The 18,998-nt window shown below is 40.8% G+C and overlaps 1 protein-coding gene across 37 annotated transcripts in view; it reads left to right on the top strand.

Annotated features, from left to right (window-relative positions):
• The window catches only part of SORBS1 (sorbin and SH3 domain containing 1), a 247,795-nt gene that overhangs the window by 100,635 nt on the left and 128,162 nt on the right, over positions 1 to 18,998 (top strand). For 34 of the 37 annotated variants that reach the window (XM_065068424.1, XM_065068417.1, XM_065068418.1 and 31 more), the window contains one exon: positions 17,690 to 17,748. Coding sequence is in view for 3 of the 37 variants with exons in the window: in XM_065068435.1 (XP_064924507.1) it covers positions 17,690 to 17,748 (59 nt within the window). In the remaining 34 variants the exon portion in view is untranslated. Of the gene's footprint in view, positions 1 to 9,460; positions 9,600 to 10,635; positions 10,748 to 17,689; positions 17,749 to 18,998 lie in introns of those variants that run through there. The other 3 variants (XM_065068440.1, XM_065068420.1, XM_065068421.1) reach the window with 2 other exon arrangements.

The raw sequence follows: 18,998 nt of genomic DNA, 5'->3' as shown, positions 1-18,998 counted from the left end.
TACAGTGTGTGCAGAGCTACAAGGACAGATAAAATTATGAGTTGAAGCACAGTTGTGCTATTAGAATAAATGTTGCTCAGCATTTTTCAGTGTCTTATTATGTGAAGAACATTTAATTCCAGTAATGCATCAGATCTGTTTGACTTATACATATCACAAAATGTACATAAGCAAAACTAAATTGCTTGAGGCATCTGAGAACTTTCTGAACAAGTGTAACATTCCAGATACTTGGTGCAACAGTATACACTGAAACAAATGTTGTCAGAGATACACAGGGCAAGTCTCTTTTCGATTCTAAATTCATGCAGCGAATCGCATTGACTTCAGCAGGTTTCCTGATAAATCACCAAACCTCTCTGATTTAAATAAAGAGGAAAAATATTTTGTCAGAATGGCAGAATTGTTCTAAGGAAAAGCATATCAGTGCTATTTAATATTATGTTTTATGGTACTGTTACAGTAGCTTCTTCATTGTCATTAAAGTTTGGTTATATCTCTCTAGCAAAATGGTAAATGTGTTTCTGTAGGAAAATGTTGTCCTTCTAACATGGAAGAAGCTTGTTTGGGGTTTTTCCTTTTTTTTTTTTTAGTGATTTAGCTGAGTCCGTTGTGGTTTACATCCTGTGAAGGGGCTGAAGCCTTTTTATTTGAAATATTGAACTGTAAATGCTTCTTTTGTTCAGATTGTTCCGAAGCAAAGCATAGGAGGATTCTAACTCTGATGGACTCTGCCAAGCAAGACACAAAATAGCAGCTTAAAAACCAAAAAAACCCTAATTACCCAAATTCTACTCCAGTTTGAGTAAAACCCAAATATCAGTCATCAGAGTCAACATTCTCAGCCAGTGCATGAAACCAAGAAATATTCTGATCATTGGAGCTCTTCATGTTAAACCTATAAATACTACCTGAAACTTAGATAACTAAAGCACATTATTGTTTGATTCCAATGACTGCAAGGTGTTGGAAGATTTCCAGTGCAATATTTTTAGCAAGTCACAAATTCTCTGAAATGGAAATGTGCTTCAGAGATAGCTCAACTTTGACAAAATGCTGACAGGATCTGAACTGCCAGACACATTTCCTGTCCGGGTGCCTGTCTGGTTTCCTGGTTGTCCATTTGCTGGGATCCTTGTCCCAGTCACTGCCTTGGGGACATATTGAGGGAACTGCCTCTGGGCTGCAGTTTCCAGGCTCCCAGGATCCAGAGCTTGCCCAGGACAAGAGCTCTGCTCTCTTTTGCAAACAATGGGCAAAGGTTTGATACTCCTTCATTCTAAGGGAGAGGAAAAAGTAATTCAAGATGGAACAATTCCCACACTGAAGAGTTGCCTTTTTGTGCATTGCTCTAGAGCATGCATCATGTTGGCAAGTAGATGGGCAACTCTAAGTTGTTCTGTTGATTTAGATTTAAGTCACCGTCACTTTGCGGCTTCAGGTATTATATTGCTGCAAGGTAGAAGATTAATGCTAGCCTTAAATTGTAGATGGGGGGTGATGTTAGGAGATTAAATGACTTGTTGAAGTTATTCAGATAGCTTCCTTGCAGTGAAGCTGAAATCAGCTTTTCAGCCTCCACCACAGGGTCACCCAGCTTTCCTTTGTGAAACAAAACCAGTAGATGTTTGGCACTGCAACCTTCCACTCTCTTGCAGCCAGGAGTCTCTGGGTATTTGATGATCTCTTCAGTTGTGATGAAATCGATCGTGTTGCAAAATGGAGCCACCTTCTTTACACTTGAAGGCTGGCTCCAGGTGCCTGTGTGGGTGTGATGATACAGTTTTGGGTGATGGTATGAACTGTAACTAAATTAGAAGCTCTGTTCCTGTGTTCTTCAGCTATGAAAACAGGAATCTTGTTATATGCCTTGGTGCAGGCACAAAATGCTTAAGAGGAGCATGTGAGTGCAGTTGGGAAATACTTTTATTTTCTTAGCTTCTAAGCTAGAAAATGGTAAGCTTAACTCACCTTTTTCTTTATTGTTGTATTTCTTACTAAACTTTAACGTAGTGTGGCAAAATCAGGAAACAGCCGTAGAAGTTGCCAGCCTTATCTACAGTAGCATTTCCCTTCCCCCAGCTGCACTGGTGCTCACAGCGATGATAGCTACTGGTATTTTAATTGGTGCCTAGTGTCCTCTCAGTGTCAGCGTGCCCAGATTATTTGGTGGTCCCAGCTGGTAGCCATGGGCCACCAGGGTTAATAGGAATGCAACACAGCTGGTCTGGGTCAAATCGCTGCATGCTTCAGTTTGTGAAAATTTCCGACGGCCTCCAGTATGTGGTGGAAAGAATAGAGCAGTTAAAAGATATCTTTCATTATCATAGACTAATTAGGACTGTCCTAACTTCCTGAGGGAATATCTAGTAATACCCGGTAGTTAAAGGAGACTGAAGCCAGGCAGGAGTTATTAGGCTGCAAAGGAGAAAATGTGCTTGTTTCTGCTCCTCTGTCTTTTAGCTCCTTCTTGTATCATAATGAAAGAAAAACAAACCTGGGGAAAAAAATGGAAAAAACATTCTCCATTCTTTGGAGCGTGTACATTTAGCCCCTAAAGAGGCTGGAAGTGTTTTCTTTCTCACTGCTGAGTGTGATTACATGGCAGCCTTGCATTTTAAAATTTTGAGATTTTTTTTTACCTCCTTTTCTCCTTCATTTTGTGTTTCATTTCTCACTTGCATCACTGAGGCTGCTGCTATTTGCCTGCATCTCTAGGGTGAAAACAGGCTTTGTGTTCATGAGCTTCTAATAGGAAGTGATGACAAGTCCTTGAACGACACACCATTGCCCTTGTCCTCATGAAATATTTTACCCTTTCTTATATCATTGGGCATGCGGCTGTAATGAAGGCCAGTTTCTGCCACTGGTTATGTGTAGAAGTTGATCCCTGTTGTCTTTGCACAGGAACACCTCGCAGTGTCATCTGTGGCTGTGCTGAACATTAATTCCTCCATTTCATGGGAATAAGATGATGCTTGTGCATTATTAAAAGGACCTAACAAGTTTCCTGGGGAGAGACTGTGAAGTGCAGTGTATCACAGTATTTATGTAATTAACTCCTTGGGATTCTAATGAAAAATACTGCTGTTTTGCAGCCATAATTTTCATTTTCTGGCAGCCTCAGAGTAACAAGGAAACTGTAAATTGCACGGAGTCCCTAAGCTGTTGTCTCTGATAGGAAAGGTGGACAATTTTGCAGTCTCAAAATGATGATTAGCTGGCATCTAATAGCGATATTAGCATATAATCGCAAGCATTCAGTGTAATGTCATCAAAGTGTCATTCCAAGGATGAAGTGTACTAAGAAACTGGTTTGGTTTGTGATGTTGTGGTTTTTTCCTCCCTGAAGTTTATATTTGAGAAGAGATGAAGGAGATTCAGAAAAAAAGCAGCAAGAGGTGTAACAAAGTGTGTTGCCTCTGACTTCCCACTACACCCACTCCCATGTGGAGTTGGGTCAGGTACTAGGCATTGTGTATGGACTAACTCTTGAGCTTTTTCTCTGCTTCTTAGCCTGGACTGCCAGCTTTCTCTGAGTTGTCTGCGGTTGTGGCTACACTGCCATCCATACCTGAGCTTGCAAAATAAACAGTGTCCTATGCTTTACGTTTGCAGTAGCAACTGAAGGGTATATGTACCTACAACTCCCTCTTCTTTGATCTTCAGACATGTCGTCTGCAGAAACGTTGTACCTCTATATTGATGGAGTTGTAACCCCTCCTGAATGCCCTGTTCCTTTGTGTGTGACATGATTTATCTTTTCCATAATAGGGTTGAGCTGAACGTAGTGCCCTTGACCTGACTTAGTTTAGCACTATTGTAAAACAGCTGAACAAAGGCCCATCTGTCCTCCAAACTCAGCTCCACCAGAACTGTAAGTTTCTGTGATGCCCAAAGACCAGCAAAATCATGTTAACTCTGTAGCTTGTCTCTGGTTCAGAACCCCCAGTCCTCTCCAGGGACTGAACATGGTGTGTCTTTCTACTGTGCTGTTCTCATCACAGCAGGGTTTGTGGATGGGGAAAATCACACAGGCTGTAACAGTTTACTTGATGGTAGATAAGTTTGTGATTGTCTCATAGGAGAGCCCTGACATTTGGCTTTATTACAGAAGAGAGTACGGGAAGATGAGGGAAGAGCCAGTTGTTGGGGAACCAGGAGGGTAGTCAGGGCTCTCTGGAAATGGGCTGTGTGGACCACAGGCTGATAGAGCCAGAGCAGCCAGCTTAAGAGAGTTGGTGTTTGGTAGAACCTAAGTTGTGGAGGTTTGTTTCAGTGGAGGATAGTATAAAGTCCTAAACAGACTTGACCAGGGAATCTTTACAGGTCTAACATTATGCCTTGTACTTTATCTCATACATTTTTCAAATGCTCTGTGTGGATCTATTCAGGATGTTTTTCCTTCAGACCAAATTTTGAGGAGGGTTACACGCCATATGGTGATGGTGGAGAGCCTGGGTCCTTTTGGTCCCAAAGGGATTTCTAGAAGAGTTTCTTAGTGAATGATTTACTGTGTCTTGCCCTATTCCTTCTCCAACAGAGCAGAAGTATTCTAGTGACCTCAAAGCTAATGGATTGCAGTCTCTCTGGATGGAGACAGCAACATTTTTGGCAATGTAGTTTTGGAGCATTATTCTCCCTTACATTTCCAACATTTTTGAGGATGCTTCTAGTAGAAATCATGACCTTAGAAGCATCTGCTGAAAACTAGTCCCTCCAGACACACTGGAGAGATGAATTTTGCTCTTCTTGCCATGATACCCCTCATGAAGTTGAAGCAGTTTCCTATATGTACAGAAATGGAAAGCATGTCATCTTCTGGCTAATTATGAACCTTTAGTGCCTTATTCAGACCACTGAAGTTCTTTCTTAAACTGTCTCATTGTCTGTGGCTACTGTTATATGTGAGGAGCTTTAGGAACAAGTTTAACTGTGTCATTTCACATCTGAAACTTCCAAAAATTATTCTGTAGTGAAAAAAAAAAAAGGCTTATTTCTTTACATTATTGTAGTCCTTTCATCCCAAATCTCTTGTGCATAAAATACAAGCTTTCTCAGGTGAATATCCCAGTGCTGTGAATATAAAGACTCCACATTATCCTGGCATGTAATTAATGTGATTTGTTGAAGTGACAAAAAATTGATTTTGCACTGAGGTGGACAAATAAAGGTGTTGATGGCATTGATGCATTTCCATTGTGTTGGGTGAACAGTCAAATCTACAAATTTAAGATCAGGATCATGTAGGCTGTAGAGTACTCCTGTTTGTATTTAAAATTGTTTTACCTGAAACAATTTCACCAGTAGGCTAGTTACAGTGCCTCAGGTATTAATGATATTGCATCTCATTCTTAATTACACTACTGTAGGTTTAGAGTAATACTATTTAGAGGGAAGGTGTTGGATCCAATGTAGGAAGCTTGTGTAGGATCTATAGCCCAGAGAAACCCAGGCATCTGAGGGCTTGAAATTCTGGCGTTGGCAAATAAAAGAAGAAAGAGGAGAAGTATAATTATGTGTTAGCATTGGTATTATGATATTACACTATAAACTAGTGTAATGCCATGGGCTTCAGAAGGTACTCTCACTGTACTTGTTGAGGATCTGGTCATTTGAGCCTATATATACGTCAATTAATGCTGTTAATATCATAGTAAGTTATCTTAATTACTTCTAAAAATGTTTTCTTTGTTTTCCAGGAGGTACCCTGGATATGATGGGAACTTGCCCAGTCAATTTTGCTTTCTGTGGGCTGATAACCATCTGTTTATAAGAGGTTTTGAATCCTTTCTTCCTATATTCATATTCTGCCTTGGCCTTGTTTATTCACAACTGAATGCCACTGATTATTTTAGCTGTCATGTGTTCAGTATTTGATGCTTTTCATAGTAGAACTGGAATAAACTGGCTGTGCTATAAGATGTTTGGTGTATACTTAAGACAATGACCATTTAGCTATCTCATTTCCTTAGTGACATTTTAAAGATTAATCATAGAGAGTGGTGTAAGCCAAGAAAAAGATAGTTGAAACACATCAGAAATTAAGTATTTTTCTTCATGGTGTTTTGCTTGGACTCAATATTTTGATAACTTGGTTGGCAGAATTCACAACCACCACAATGACTTGTTTGTGTGCCTGAAATTTGGATGAGCAGTGAGAGAGCAATTCTGAAATATGCAAACTAAATTTGGTCTCCGATGAGACTGCAGAAAGCAGTCAAATGCTTACCACTGGTGGCAGAAGTGGTTGTGTTTCCCTTGGGGGCTGGAGGGGTGGATAAATCCCAAACAGAGGCCAACGAGTCACTGTAGTGTAGACTTTAAAGCATGTAAAGCCAACAGCCTCTTTCATGTTGGGGGGATCACTGTTGGGGTCTGCATGTGAGAAAGAGCTCCTGCTTTTTCAGTTTAGCAGCACGGTGGGGAGATGGAAGGCTTTAAAACATCTAGGGGAAGTGCTTTCTTTTCAGGTACTCTTAAGTACAAATGTAGTCTTAAAGATCTTGCCATTAGAGTCTGGTTTTTAACTGTTTTGACTGTCATATTACCAATTTTAAGAGAAAAATTTTGTAACCTGATTTTTAATTAAAAGTCAAAGAGTGTCCTCAATACAAACACATTAGTGCCTGTGTAAAAAAAACAACTAAACAAAACCCAACAACAACAAAAACAGACCAACCACAAACAAAACCCAACCAAAGCAAATTCCCCTGCCAACGTTATTATTTCATAAGGACATCATATGGCGTCTTTCCCTCCTTCAGAGAAACAGGTATAGACACTGCTGCAGATGCCTCTTAATGAGTCACGATTCTCTCTTGCAGGTGATTTACTCACTCCACCATAGGTGTGAGAGTTGGGAATGGTTTCTGCTATTTTCTCTCTGAAATAATAGATTTATGTGTTATTTTTTTTGTGGTGTGGTGATTTTTTGTTTCTTTCTTTTGTTTTGTTTTTTTTTCTTCTGAGGGACAGTGAGTCTTGACTAAGTAGCTCCAGGTGGATGAATCATGGGATCAACTAAACTTGAGGGTGATGGTTTAGACAATAGTTTATACAGTTTGTTTAATTGCTTAGTAGTACAGCAAGGAAGTACTGGGGAAATTTTTACTTTACCTTGTGTGCATTTGACTGTATTTTGGGGAGAGACAGCATGTCACACGCATGCTTATAATCTGAACACTGTGCATTTAGACCCTGAGTGGAGATGTCTGAAAGGACTCTGAAGCTCACTAAGGCCTGGATTGCCTGTGTGCAGCTGAAGACAAATCCTTAGAAAAGGTCACTTAGTCACTGTGTAGGGGAACAGACCTTTGCTGGGCCATGTTTCTCAACAGTTATGGCTCAATTGAGTAAATAGACCCTTTGAGCAAGTACCACATTTGACAACTGAAATAGTGGTTTTCGTGCGTTCAGGCTCAAACACAAACTCAATCCCTCAAACTTGCATCTGGGAAGATGTCATCAGTCAGTCTTGTTTCCTAAATGAATAGGTTTTGTGTTCTGTGCTGCCGTAGCTCTTCAAATATCCTCTATACCTTGCTTCCATATACATTTTTACTTTTTTGGACATTTTTCCTGTTGCTTGGTCCTTTACATATTAGCATGGAGAGAATATTGAGTTCTGCCACTCTGATGGGATGTCATTTTCATCTTTAATTACAGAAATTATTTCTATTATTCAATTATTTGTAATGTGATAGAGTCCACACTTGTCTCAGTCGTGAGTCAAGGTCTCCTGCTTCTATGATGTTCACAAATGCGAAATGAAGAGACTGTATTGCCCATAATTAGACTTGGACCTGCTTTTACCTATCCTTTTTATGTAAAACTACTATGAAATTAGTATAAGGTACAGTTCCATGAGTTCTGAAAGTGGATCATAGTGCTTGCATCTGAGAGTCAGAGAAGGCTTTAAGTGTGTCTGCTTCCCCACTTAGTTATTTAGTGTTGCAGCTGAAGATGGGGAAGCCATATGTGATGTATTGTCCCCATGTGACACAAAGGATTTCATTTGGCTTGGGCTGCCTCAAGCTGTCACAGGTGTTCTTCTTTCATTTACAATAGCTCCCTTAAAATATAAATGACTGCATTTATTACATCAGTTCTTTTTCCTTCTTTGGAGTACCACAGCTAAAGTTACATTACACATAACAAATGTTCTTCTCCCTTGAGAATTAGTTTAATTGCTGATGTAGGTGGGTAAAGGTTCTGTCGTGTCTGAGATGTTAATTTTATCATGCTTTAATTAAGAGGTCAAGTGTGAAAGGCTGCTGAATACCTCCCACTTCAAGATGCTGAATAGAATGGTGGGAGATAGAAGGCACTGACACGATGAGTTTTTTACTGTCTGTAGGAGTATCGACTTTCCTTCTGCATCTCATTACAATGAGGCTGCCATCTAGAAATACATGCCAACTTTTGTTTGTTCATTGTGTTTTCTAACGTTAAAAGGTTTTTCTGTCCAGAGTCTCTGAAGCACCAAACCAGTCTCTCAGAAGTGATGGTCACTCCTAGGTACCACTGATTTCCTTTAGAAATGCAGGGCCACATCCTTCTCCCCAATGTGTTTGAGGAATGGGGTTGTGACTATCCCACACCCCTGTACTCTGGCACAAGGGAAGATGTGGAGCACGTTTTCACCAGAGCACAAGAGGTGCTACCATCCCTGAACACCCAGTTGTTTCCTCCTTATGTCTCACTGTGAGTGTGGGCAGATCCTTTCAACATTTCATTTGAAAGTCTTGTTTCTAGCTAACTCAAAAAACAAGGAAATGGACTTGGAAAACATTTGGGAAGAAAGCAGCAAAAAATGAGCAGGCAAAAGGAAGGTGTGTCTCATAACAAGAGCAGAGAAAACTAGGCAGGAAGAATACCTGGTGGTCGGGTGGCCAGGACATCCCTGACGGAGCTTGTGATGTTTGCCTGGAGCAGCAATGCTATAGATAAGAGCAAGTCTTCACCGGCCAACGTTTGTAAGTTTTCTTGATGTTGACCTGTTGTGCTTTCAGAAATACGAAGTGACCAAGTAAAGTAGTACTGTTGCTCTCCAAACATCTGTAAGGAGAATGGTTGATGATTTTTATTAATATCTTTTTCATTCGTTCTTGTCTGTGTGAATTGCTGATACATTTAAATGTTCTTGTGATGTGTGATACAAAAAGTTTCTGTTCAGAAACTTCTCCTTTTTCCTGCATTGTCTGTCACTGTTTTCTCTCTTCTGTGGTGGTTGTTTCTGTTGCTTTTAAAGGAGAGTAACAGTTTGGCTATGCCACTGCTTTCCTCTGCATCCCTGGAGGAAGACTGGTGTAATACTGGAAAAACACAGAGTTAAATATTAACATGTCCTACTGAATGTTCCCACTGAAAAAAATCAGGAACATTTCCAAGCAGTGAAAGCATACTTTCCTTTCCTGTAGTTAAGTTTTGCTGCTTAACTTTTAAAACTACAGCTTGCTGTGTCATTTTAGCGTGGTTGATAAGAGTCCTCTGTTTCTTAAGTACTCTCACCAGGCTGCTTCTCCTTACCAGGTGATAGACTTAGGGGAAGAATCTTATGTGGTGAATTAGTGCTGAAACATTTAAGTTTTTTCAAGGTAAGAGATTGTTTTTTCTTGTTTTGTTTTCTCTTCCCTCTGCACTTTGACTTTGAAATGGAAGTTTCATTGCTTGTCTTTTAGTCAGAAAGGCTGTGTTAATAAATGTAGTGACTTGATATTCGTTCTATGGTATCTCTTTAAGGCTACTCAGAACTGGGGTTCCTTTCAGGTTATAAGACACATAGCTGCCCCATTTGCATTAGCTGAGGACCTAATTAGCCAAGGCTGCAAATGCAGTGTTTTCTTTCGCTGACTTGAAATGTCAGCACCAGTCTCTGCTGAGATATAAAGGTACACAAAAGAAGTAGTGTTGATGAAGAGGAGTCTTTCACTCTTAACAGTTTGATGTACTCAGAACGCATATGTTTTCTGTCTCGCTGGCTGTCTCGGGTGTTGAGACTTGTGCCCCAGTGCAGCAGGAGTCTCTGCTCAAGGTGTTAAAGCTCTAATCTTTGCAGAGCAGCTCAGGTATCTGCTGTGGTGAAACAGGAGCAGTAAAGCTTATGATCCTGAACTGGAAGGGCTAGATCAGTTAATATAATGTTTGTGGGGTGGTATTGCTGAAGCTTCTCTCTGTATATGTAAGAACTATGCATGATGATACGGAATTAATCCTTCAGAAAGAAAATTATGTTTTGGTTGTGTTGGGTTTGTTTTTTTTAATTCTGATGACTTGCCCTTGTGGTATAGCATCCCAAAGCAAGAGAGGTCTTGGCGTTTGCATGAGGCACGTGCTTCTGCCCATAAACAGCCAGTAAGATAGGTCAATAAAGACAAGCCATGCAAGGCACGAATTGCTTAGAGGTGGAAGAGACCTATTAGGCTATCTAGCCCTCCCTCATGCCAGCAAGCAATTGCTTCAACTAAATTTGCTTTAGAGGACAGATTAATAGCTGAGTGAAACACAAGATCACATTTTTCTGTATAACATGGTGGAAGGCCTTCTATGCTTCAGTTTTTACATGTGCATCTAGCTTTGTAACTCATAACCAGCGATATCCCAGAGACATTTTTTCCAGGCTGTTGGATTTAAAGTGTAACGATGAGCTGAACAGAAAAGGTTCTGATTGCACAGATGTGCAGTTTTGCTTTGTGGGGTGATTTTTGTCTTATCGAAGGAGAAGAAGAAGAAAAGGCAAAAATCTGTGAGTATGACTACCCATGAGAGTGTGTGTGCGTGTGTCTTTGACAGCATGAGAGATCTGTCCATGTTGTATCAGTTGTGAGAATAAAACGGCCACTCTGCCTGACTGTAGGGAGGGAATTTTACAAAGGCAACACATTGCAAAGAGAACAAAAGCCTCACTGTGTGATGGCTGCGTGTGACACACTGTTAATTCTAAAGCAAGCTACCATTTCCTATTAAAGTAGCGTCTCGCAGGGTCGTGAAACAGAGGCTGTAATGCAGAGTGATTTAGCTCACTGGGAGCTGATGCTTCTTGTTCTGGCATGGACACACCAGATCTTTGTGGTCAAAAAGGCAGACAAATGTTGGTGCTGGTGTTTTAAGCAGCTTCATCTGGTGACTGTACAGGGAATTGCAGGCACATTTGTTTCATTGCATTAATTTCTTGCATGATTCCCCTTTTGTCTGTTATTGTTTCCTTACCAGTATTTGTATTTTAATAGAAAAAGGGCTCTGTGGTAAATTATGTGCATACCTAGGCCTCTTTCCAGGCCTGACATGTTTATATATATGAAGAATTATGGAAGAATTAAAGAGAGCACCAAAGAAGCTCAGAAATTCTTTGGAAGAGCTTGTCAGATTTTTAATTAATGGGCATATAGCAGAGGGAGTGAAATCTGTTGCTCAATACCATAATAGGCAGTGCAGTGCTTCTGCCTCTTTCTGTCAGCCTTAACAGACGGATTTATTTTTGGTAATGAGACATTTATCTCCTTTGCATCTATTAAAAGCCAGTTCCAGTGTCAAAAATCAGTTGGAAATAACATGACGAAGTTTAGTGGTGAAATGTGTTTCTTTTGGATGCTTGTCACAGCTCTGTCAAATCCTGGGGATCCTTTTTCACTTTATTTTGGTGCGGTTTTGCCCTGCTGCAACTTGCATTTCCAGATGATTCAGGTGGTGTTCTGATAGCACCAAATAATGGTGTGAATATTTAGATAGTGTAAAAGGCTTAATGGAATTACTTTCAGGGCAATAAGTAATATACCGTTGGTGTAAATAATTGTTTTTCAACGCTTTCCTGCATGTGGACCCTTTAGGACTTCTTGTTAGCTGCAAATCCATGCCTGACTTAATCATATTGAGAGCAAACTTGCTTTTCTTTGTGGGCATCCTTGAAGCAGTCCACAGAAAACCATAGGTGAGTGGCAGCCTGGCTCAGCTCAGCTGATGCCATAGAGGAGGAGTCCAAATAGAGGTAATTGGGTAAAAGAATGGCATTATTCAAAAAATATGAGCTCCACATGTGTTTCTGGTCCTGACACAGTTCAGGTAGGGAAGTATTTTCACACTTGTGGACTGAGTAATTAATGTCATACTTAAGCAGGTCAGCAAGCAGACCATTTTCCTTAATCTGTCGTGTGGGCTCTAGTTGAATGCAGTGGGGTTTTTGTAGTCATTTGTTTGAAATCTTGTGGGATTTATTAGATGCCTTTTAATAGGTTTTCAACCTGTTCTATAGCTTTCCGCAGGTGGGATGTAATTTTCCTAGTGAGATCTGAAGTACTTGGCAACTGGTGAAAAAACAGCTGCTCTCTTTTAGATTTGTAAATAAGATTTCTTTAAAGAAGCTTCCTGGTGCCTCTGTACACCTCCATTGTGTTGGCTCTAAAAGAGGGGAAATGGCCGGGATACCAGCAAGGCTGGCTGATATGAAGTGCCTCAGAAGATGGTTCCAGGAAGTTTACTTTCAGAAAGTGTTGAGTATTCAGTCTTTGAGACCCCTTTAAAGTCTTTATGATTCACACTAAACATTCCTTTCAGTCTTGGTTGATACCCATCTCATTAAGGTGACATAAGAATAAATAGATTGCTGCAAGGAATGTTTTGACTTTTAACTGATAAAGTACTAATTATAAGAACTGCAACCCGTGTAGTAACAGAGCCACAGAAAACAAACACTGAAAGGTTACTATTCCAGAGGAGTTATGTCATCCAGCTCCATGGATGAAACATCTTTTCCATGGAAGAAACTGCATCCTACATGGAAGGGGTTCTCTTCTGTACTGCACAAATCCTACAATTGTCCGTACCTACCCATTTCCTTTCACTCTTCCGTTCTTGCACAGAAATTATTCTCCTCATTTGGCTTCTGCCACAGTCTCTATGTCTATGTACTATAAACAATGCTACCCTTTCTTCCCCTGGCCTCCTACACATGCTTTTCAACAACTCTGGTTGTTAGGATTATGATCCTCAACACGGGGGATGGGGGGAGAAGTGCCCATCATCAGCTTCCTTTTGCAATCTTCTTGCATTACTTAAGTCATCTTTTCAAAAGACATGTTTGTAAGACCTTCCAACAGCGCTGCTGCTGCTGTGCTGCTTGATGGTCCCCCTGGCGTTTTGTTTAAAAAGGCATGGAAAGTTAGTGCCTAAGTTGGGGAAAATGTTTTAACATCATTATATGCTGTGAGTTAAACCTTCAGTACCTTGCACAGGGACTGCTTGCATTTGTGATTAAAAGGGACAAGTGCTCCAAACTGGCACAGGCAGTGACATTCTGTTCTGTTCCCTCTCCTTCCTGCCTTCTCCCCCACACTCAGGTTTTACAGCTGTGGATGTTGAGTCCCTGATGTGTCACGTACACTGCAGAACCAGGCATGTTTCTCTTTCACAGGAGGTTTGTGGAAAATGATGGCCTTCACGTTATTTCCAGTGGCACAGCAGCCGTCCTTTGATGTGCCAGACTAATTTTTGCAGGCAGTAGTTGACACTGAAACTCTTGTGGGTAGAAGGATGGATATAAGTGTGGTTTGTTTTTTTTTTTTTCTTACAAACATATGCTTCTGTATAGCGTAAGCACTGATGATTATTTTTTATTATTTTAATTTTTAAAAAATGTGGATCATGTTTGTCAGCATGCTTGAGCTGCAGAGTTCAGCTCCAGAAAGTTTTAGTGATTATTCCAGGGTTCTCTGTAGCCTTTTCCTGGAAGGGTTAAAAGGTACTCTAATCCAGAATCCATGTAAAACCTTAAGTTTGAAATGCCTTCGTAGTGCACAAAATAGTACACCTGAGGATACTATGTGGTTAGAGAGCAGCAGACATTCAGCAGTTGACACTCAATACAGTAAATTCAGGACAGTATTCACTCCATCAAAATCAAAGAAGAGGGAAATGTTCTTACCCCTTCTGTCACAGAATATTCATATTAGGGTACAAAGCATTTCTGTTTAAGCTTCCTCCTGGGTTTTGCATACAGGAGACCGTCCAGATTTGTTGGATACATTCTGCCAGGTCTTCTAACTTATTTCTGCTTAGATGCTTAACAGGTGTGGCAGAAGTACCAGCTGGGAGGCTGAACAGAGTGGAGTGAAAAGCTAAAAGCTCATGGTGAACAGTAATTAAGAAGCACTGCCAAGGGTGGTTTGGGAGTAGGCAATGAAGTGGAATAGTTATGAATGAATCTTTTGCGTGAGATGCAGGGAAGGTTGCCCAGAATATCTCTTTCTACCTCCTTACTGGAGTATTGCAGCATCTTTATTGACAGTATCTGGGATAAGGACTTTTGCTGCTCCTACCTGGATATCCAAACATTTCACAGTTGCAAGTCATTTAGAAAATTTACTTGAGCTCTAAAATAGTGCCTCAGTCAGAACATATGTTCGGTGCATTTGCATACTACTTAATTTAAAAGTTAATAATTCAGATACTGTATTCTCATCTTGCTCAAGCTGTTTAGGAGCTGCGTGACTGCTACCTAAGCAATAGTTAGACCATTGTGCTTGCCAGAAAGGAAAACTCTGCATACTTTTCCCTCATGAGACCATTTTGCAGGGGGCGAGTAGCATCCTGGATACTTTCTTCAAGCTGTAAATCAGTGGTTTAAAAGCAGAATTTCATTTTGCCGTTACTGCCTTTCTGGCTGTCAGGAATGTAGTTGCAATGTGTGTCTGTTCCTCAGGGATATCCATAGGAAGCATGTGTTAGTGATTGAACTTAATTGGACTCTCGAAGAATTTCTCTTCCATTGCAAACCAATGGAGACATTGGTATTCTGAATTAACATCAGATAAGAATGGTTCATGTCAGAATTACTTATCTAATGACAACACTTAACTATTACTGCTGTTTGTAGCAGTATACTTATGCATTTTGCTGTCTTGTGGTATACGGAAAGTCCATGATTTTCCTTGCGCAATGTTGCTGGAATTGGGGTATATGTATCTCACTAAATGTTCTCAGCCTTTCACTCTACATTCCAGCCAAAAACATCCCGGACTTTTTTTTTTTTTTTTTTTAAGAAGTCTGGCTTTTCTGTTTTGTTTCCATTTTCAGAAGCATTTATTTGTGAAGTGTGGCTGAGGGTAGGGCACAATTTGAGTCAAAGAGCTTTTGTGCAGGTAAACAATCCAAGTTTGACACATCACAGGCAACCTGTAGTTGGCATAATACAGGGGGAAAAAATAGTAACCTCTGGGTTTTCCATAAGAGCACTGGCATTAGAGCATGAAAAAGTCAGATTATTACTTGAGTGGCTTTGTTTGATCCTGTGGCTAAAAGATAGGTGTTGGACAGGGGATTTGATCCAGAGTAAGTTTAGGATAGAAAGGGAAGATGCAGCTGTGCCACTACTAGTGTGCCTCTCTTTTTTCTTTATTAGAGCTCCTCTACAGGGATGCCAGCATATCGTAGCACCCAAATTGGGTAGAATAGTGTTACTGTTCCTGCTTTACAGACAGTAAGTGAGAATTTAAGAGCTGACATTGGGAGACAGCCAGCCAGGCCAGGCATGCAGGCAAAATATATCAGCTGTCTCTGCTGGTGTAAGAGGCTTTAGAGCATCAGTGGTACCACAGGGTATCTGATTGGTATACCCAGCAGCGTTATGGCATGGTTGTGGGTTGCACTATCCAGTGTGGTGGGCTCAATCTATTGACTGTTGACAAAAGCGAGGCTCAGAACCTGAGGAGGTGGGGAGAAGAGGGATGGAGGTGTTCCTAGAGCTCTAGTCCTTACTTGTGGGCTCAAGTAGCTGGTGAGGCAGGTTGCTTTCTGAAAGAGAGGAAGAGGTAGGAAAGTTGATGGGAATTTTACTCCCCAGAGCAATGTTGTCAGGAGAGAAAAATTCCTCACTGACTGGGGTACCCACAAGAACATATCAACATGTGCATAAGTCTTGTGACCAAGAAAGAACCAGTAGGATAGAAAAGTGGTGGTGTGCTTTGCATCTAGTATAGAGCAGCTTCCCAGGAGGCCTTCTGCTGCACAGGATGGTGGACTAACATGTGATGTGAGGGGTTACCTGCCCATGCAGGCAGGAGCCCTTGACAGAAACTGTGTTGGAGAGATACTGTTTTTTCCCTCCTGCTTGAGGTCTACAGCTGCCTTGACTCACGTGTAAAACTTCCAGGATGAGAAAGGGAAGTTTGGACATGATATACCCAGCTGAATACTCTTCATCCTATAGTGCCCTTCCCACTGGGAAGAAGCTGTGTCTTTTCCCCATCCAGAAGTACTTACCAGTTTACCATTTGAGAAGAAAACAAAGAAGCAGGGAGGAACTTTTCCATTTCAAAAAGCACCTTCTCTATTGAGAACAGGCAGCTTTTCACTGAGAGTATAGAGAGGGCATAAATGTTCCAAATGCAATGATGATGCAAAACTGTGAGCTCTACCTGTCCTGAGGCTCTGTAGCATGGGGGGAAAGACAGCTTGGAGCACGGGCCCTGCTTGTGTCATTCACACTGGACCCTCAGAGAATGACTTGAATTCTGCCACTTGCTGGTATTTCTAATCATTTTTCCTTGGTGGCAGCAGCAGAGAACAAATTTCCCAACTGTTATTGCTTGCTCTTGAAAACATGTAGAGAAGTGTCTGTTGCAAGTGGGGAGATTGGCACGTGAGTTCCCCCTATATGGCCTTAATGAGGTGAGAAAAACCTAGATTTAACCTTGAGCAGAGATCCTGAAACCAGGTCTTCTACAGGGCTTAGATCTCACTGAAGTACTCTGAATAGCTTTTGCAGATCTGTCTTTCTGGGCAGCTCTGCTCTCAATTGATTCTTAGGGAGACCTGCAAGAAGACACAGGCAAAGGCCAACCTCTTTGGGCAGGAGGAGGAACTTTGCTGAGAGACTGTTGGATGGAGATCCAGCAGCATAATGTCTGCTCTGGCGCACCCACTGTATTCCTGCATATAGCTATCCTCAGGCTGTGTCCTTGGCCAGTAGGAAGGCACCTGTCTGAACAGAGATGTCCAAAGTTGTAAAGCAGGGCTTCTCTGTACATGAGAACTTTTGTCCTAGTCCTGATTCACACACAACTTTTTATTAAATGCAACATAGTAAGAGTAGTGTTAGAACATCTGCATACATCAATCAAGCTGTCATTTACGTGACAAGCTGGGAGAGTTTAACTATTTACCAAGTTCCATGGTATTTTTAGAATGTTTAGAACACTGTTGAAAAATTTCAAAGGGGATGAGTAGAAGTTACTCTGTGTAAGTTGCACACAGCGTTTTCATGTTTGGCTCTATTTTAACCTGTTATGGAATTGAGTATTTTCTTGTCACCAAGTGAGCCTGTGTCTGGTGTATTAGATCAAAACATATTCCTGTTTCCAAATGCTAACAGCAGCACATTCAGTTCCCAGGATTTCAGCAGCTAAAGCGGGTATTGCAGGAAGTTTGGCACTGTTTCTCTTTACAGAACAATAAACACAGATGATGTTGCCTTGGGTTTCATATAGACGTGGAGGCTCTTGCCTCAGAAAAGCTGATTCATAGACAAATGGTTACTCTTAGCTTTAAAGTTGAAGTAGATGGGCTAGAAATAATTGTCAAATTTTCTAGAAGACCCTGGAATGGTGATTTCTTTTAGACTGAAACAACATTTTATGGTTCATTTTTCTAACAGCTGCATTATTCTATAACACTTGACTGCTTTTTTCTTTTCTAGGAGGAGTCCAGAACATACCTGTACAGCTGTGGCTTCTCTTTCTCCAAGCTCTGCCAAAGGTATGTACTTTATGCACTGTTACTCTCCCTACTGTTCATCTCCAATGCAGTATGAAAGCTTTCAGAAAGGTGAGCTTCAAAGCTATTGGCAGAAGAAGACTACTTCCTTGGTTTTTGAATACAGTATTTTAAACACAATATAAAGGTCTTCCCCAGAAAGTTGCACTGAATCAGAACTAAGCTTGATAATTTAGAATAATGTGTCAACAGTGGTCATCCTGCTTGTACTGACTGTTGCAAGTGATGTTCAAGATGGGGCTGCCTGGTGATGGATAAACACTTGGTTTCGGAGGCTCCAGAATGAGAACAGTGCTATTTAATAGTAGGTCTACACTGACTTCAAAATGGTGGTCAGAGTCTGTTAATTAATACTGTTCCCCAAGGTTATACCCTAACTCAGTTATCACTCCTAGGCAAATAACGTGGCATAATGGAAGCGAAGTGTCCTTCCCGTGTAGAGTCCATGAGTCTTCCTGGCTCTCTGTAGGAAGGTCCTGTTTTCTAATGAAGCACTGAATCAAGGTTGCACTGCTCCTCCTCAGCAGCTTGGTCCCTGAAGCAGTTTTAACAGAAGAATTGGCTGATGTAGAGAAAGTGCTTTCAGCAGATGTGTAAAATTTTGACCTAAAAATAGGATAACATAGTAAATACGAACCTGATGTTCAAAGGTTCAAAGCTGTCCTTGCTGTCTAGCTTGTTGTATAACTTGGAAGAACTTAAATAGCTTTTGTGGCAATAATTGTTAACATATGGTTGCAGAGTTAAAGAATAGTGTTTTTCTATAAATGTTACTGTAAAGGCCCATAGTATAACATGATATTTCTATGTTTTTTCTAAACTAATGCGAATAACTATATAGCCTAGTGATTAATTTCTGTTTAATTCTATAGGATGCTGGAAAATAATTGAGTTAGATTCTGTTTTCTGATGAACTCTATATGTCAGCTTGACAGTGTCTACCTGGTAGTGGAGAAAGCAATGTATGATGAGGAACAGTGGGACTCCCTTTTTGTGTGTGTTTTCTTCCATTTGAACAGAGAGTGGGAAGTTGTTCCTTTGAACTATCACACCACATAAGCTTTGACTATTGCAATTTGTACTCCCTGCCGTACCTTCTAAAGGTTCCACCACCCCCTTGTAGCTGGAGCTGATGGTGCCCCAGTTGTCAGTGAGCCATGGGCAGGGAAGGTGCAGCTTCTCTCAGAAAGAACCGTGAACATTTTCTAGTTCTGCGTTTGGAAAGCCACATA

Source organism: Columba livia, chromosome 6 (genome assembly GCF_036013475.1).
Source record: "Columba livia isolate bColLiv1 breed racing homer chromosome 6, bColLiv1.pat.W.v2, whole genome shotgun sequence".
Classification (NCBI taxonomy): Eukaryota; Metazoa; Chordata; class Aves; order Columbiformes; family Columbidae; genus Columba; species Columba livia.
This window is presented reverse-complemented; position numbering and strand designations above follow the sequence as displayed.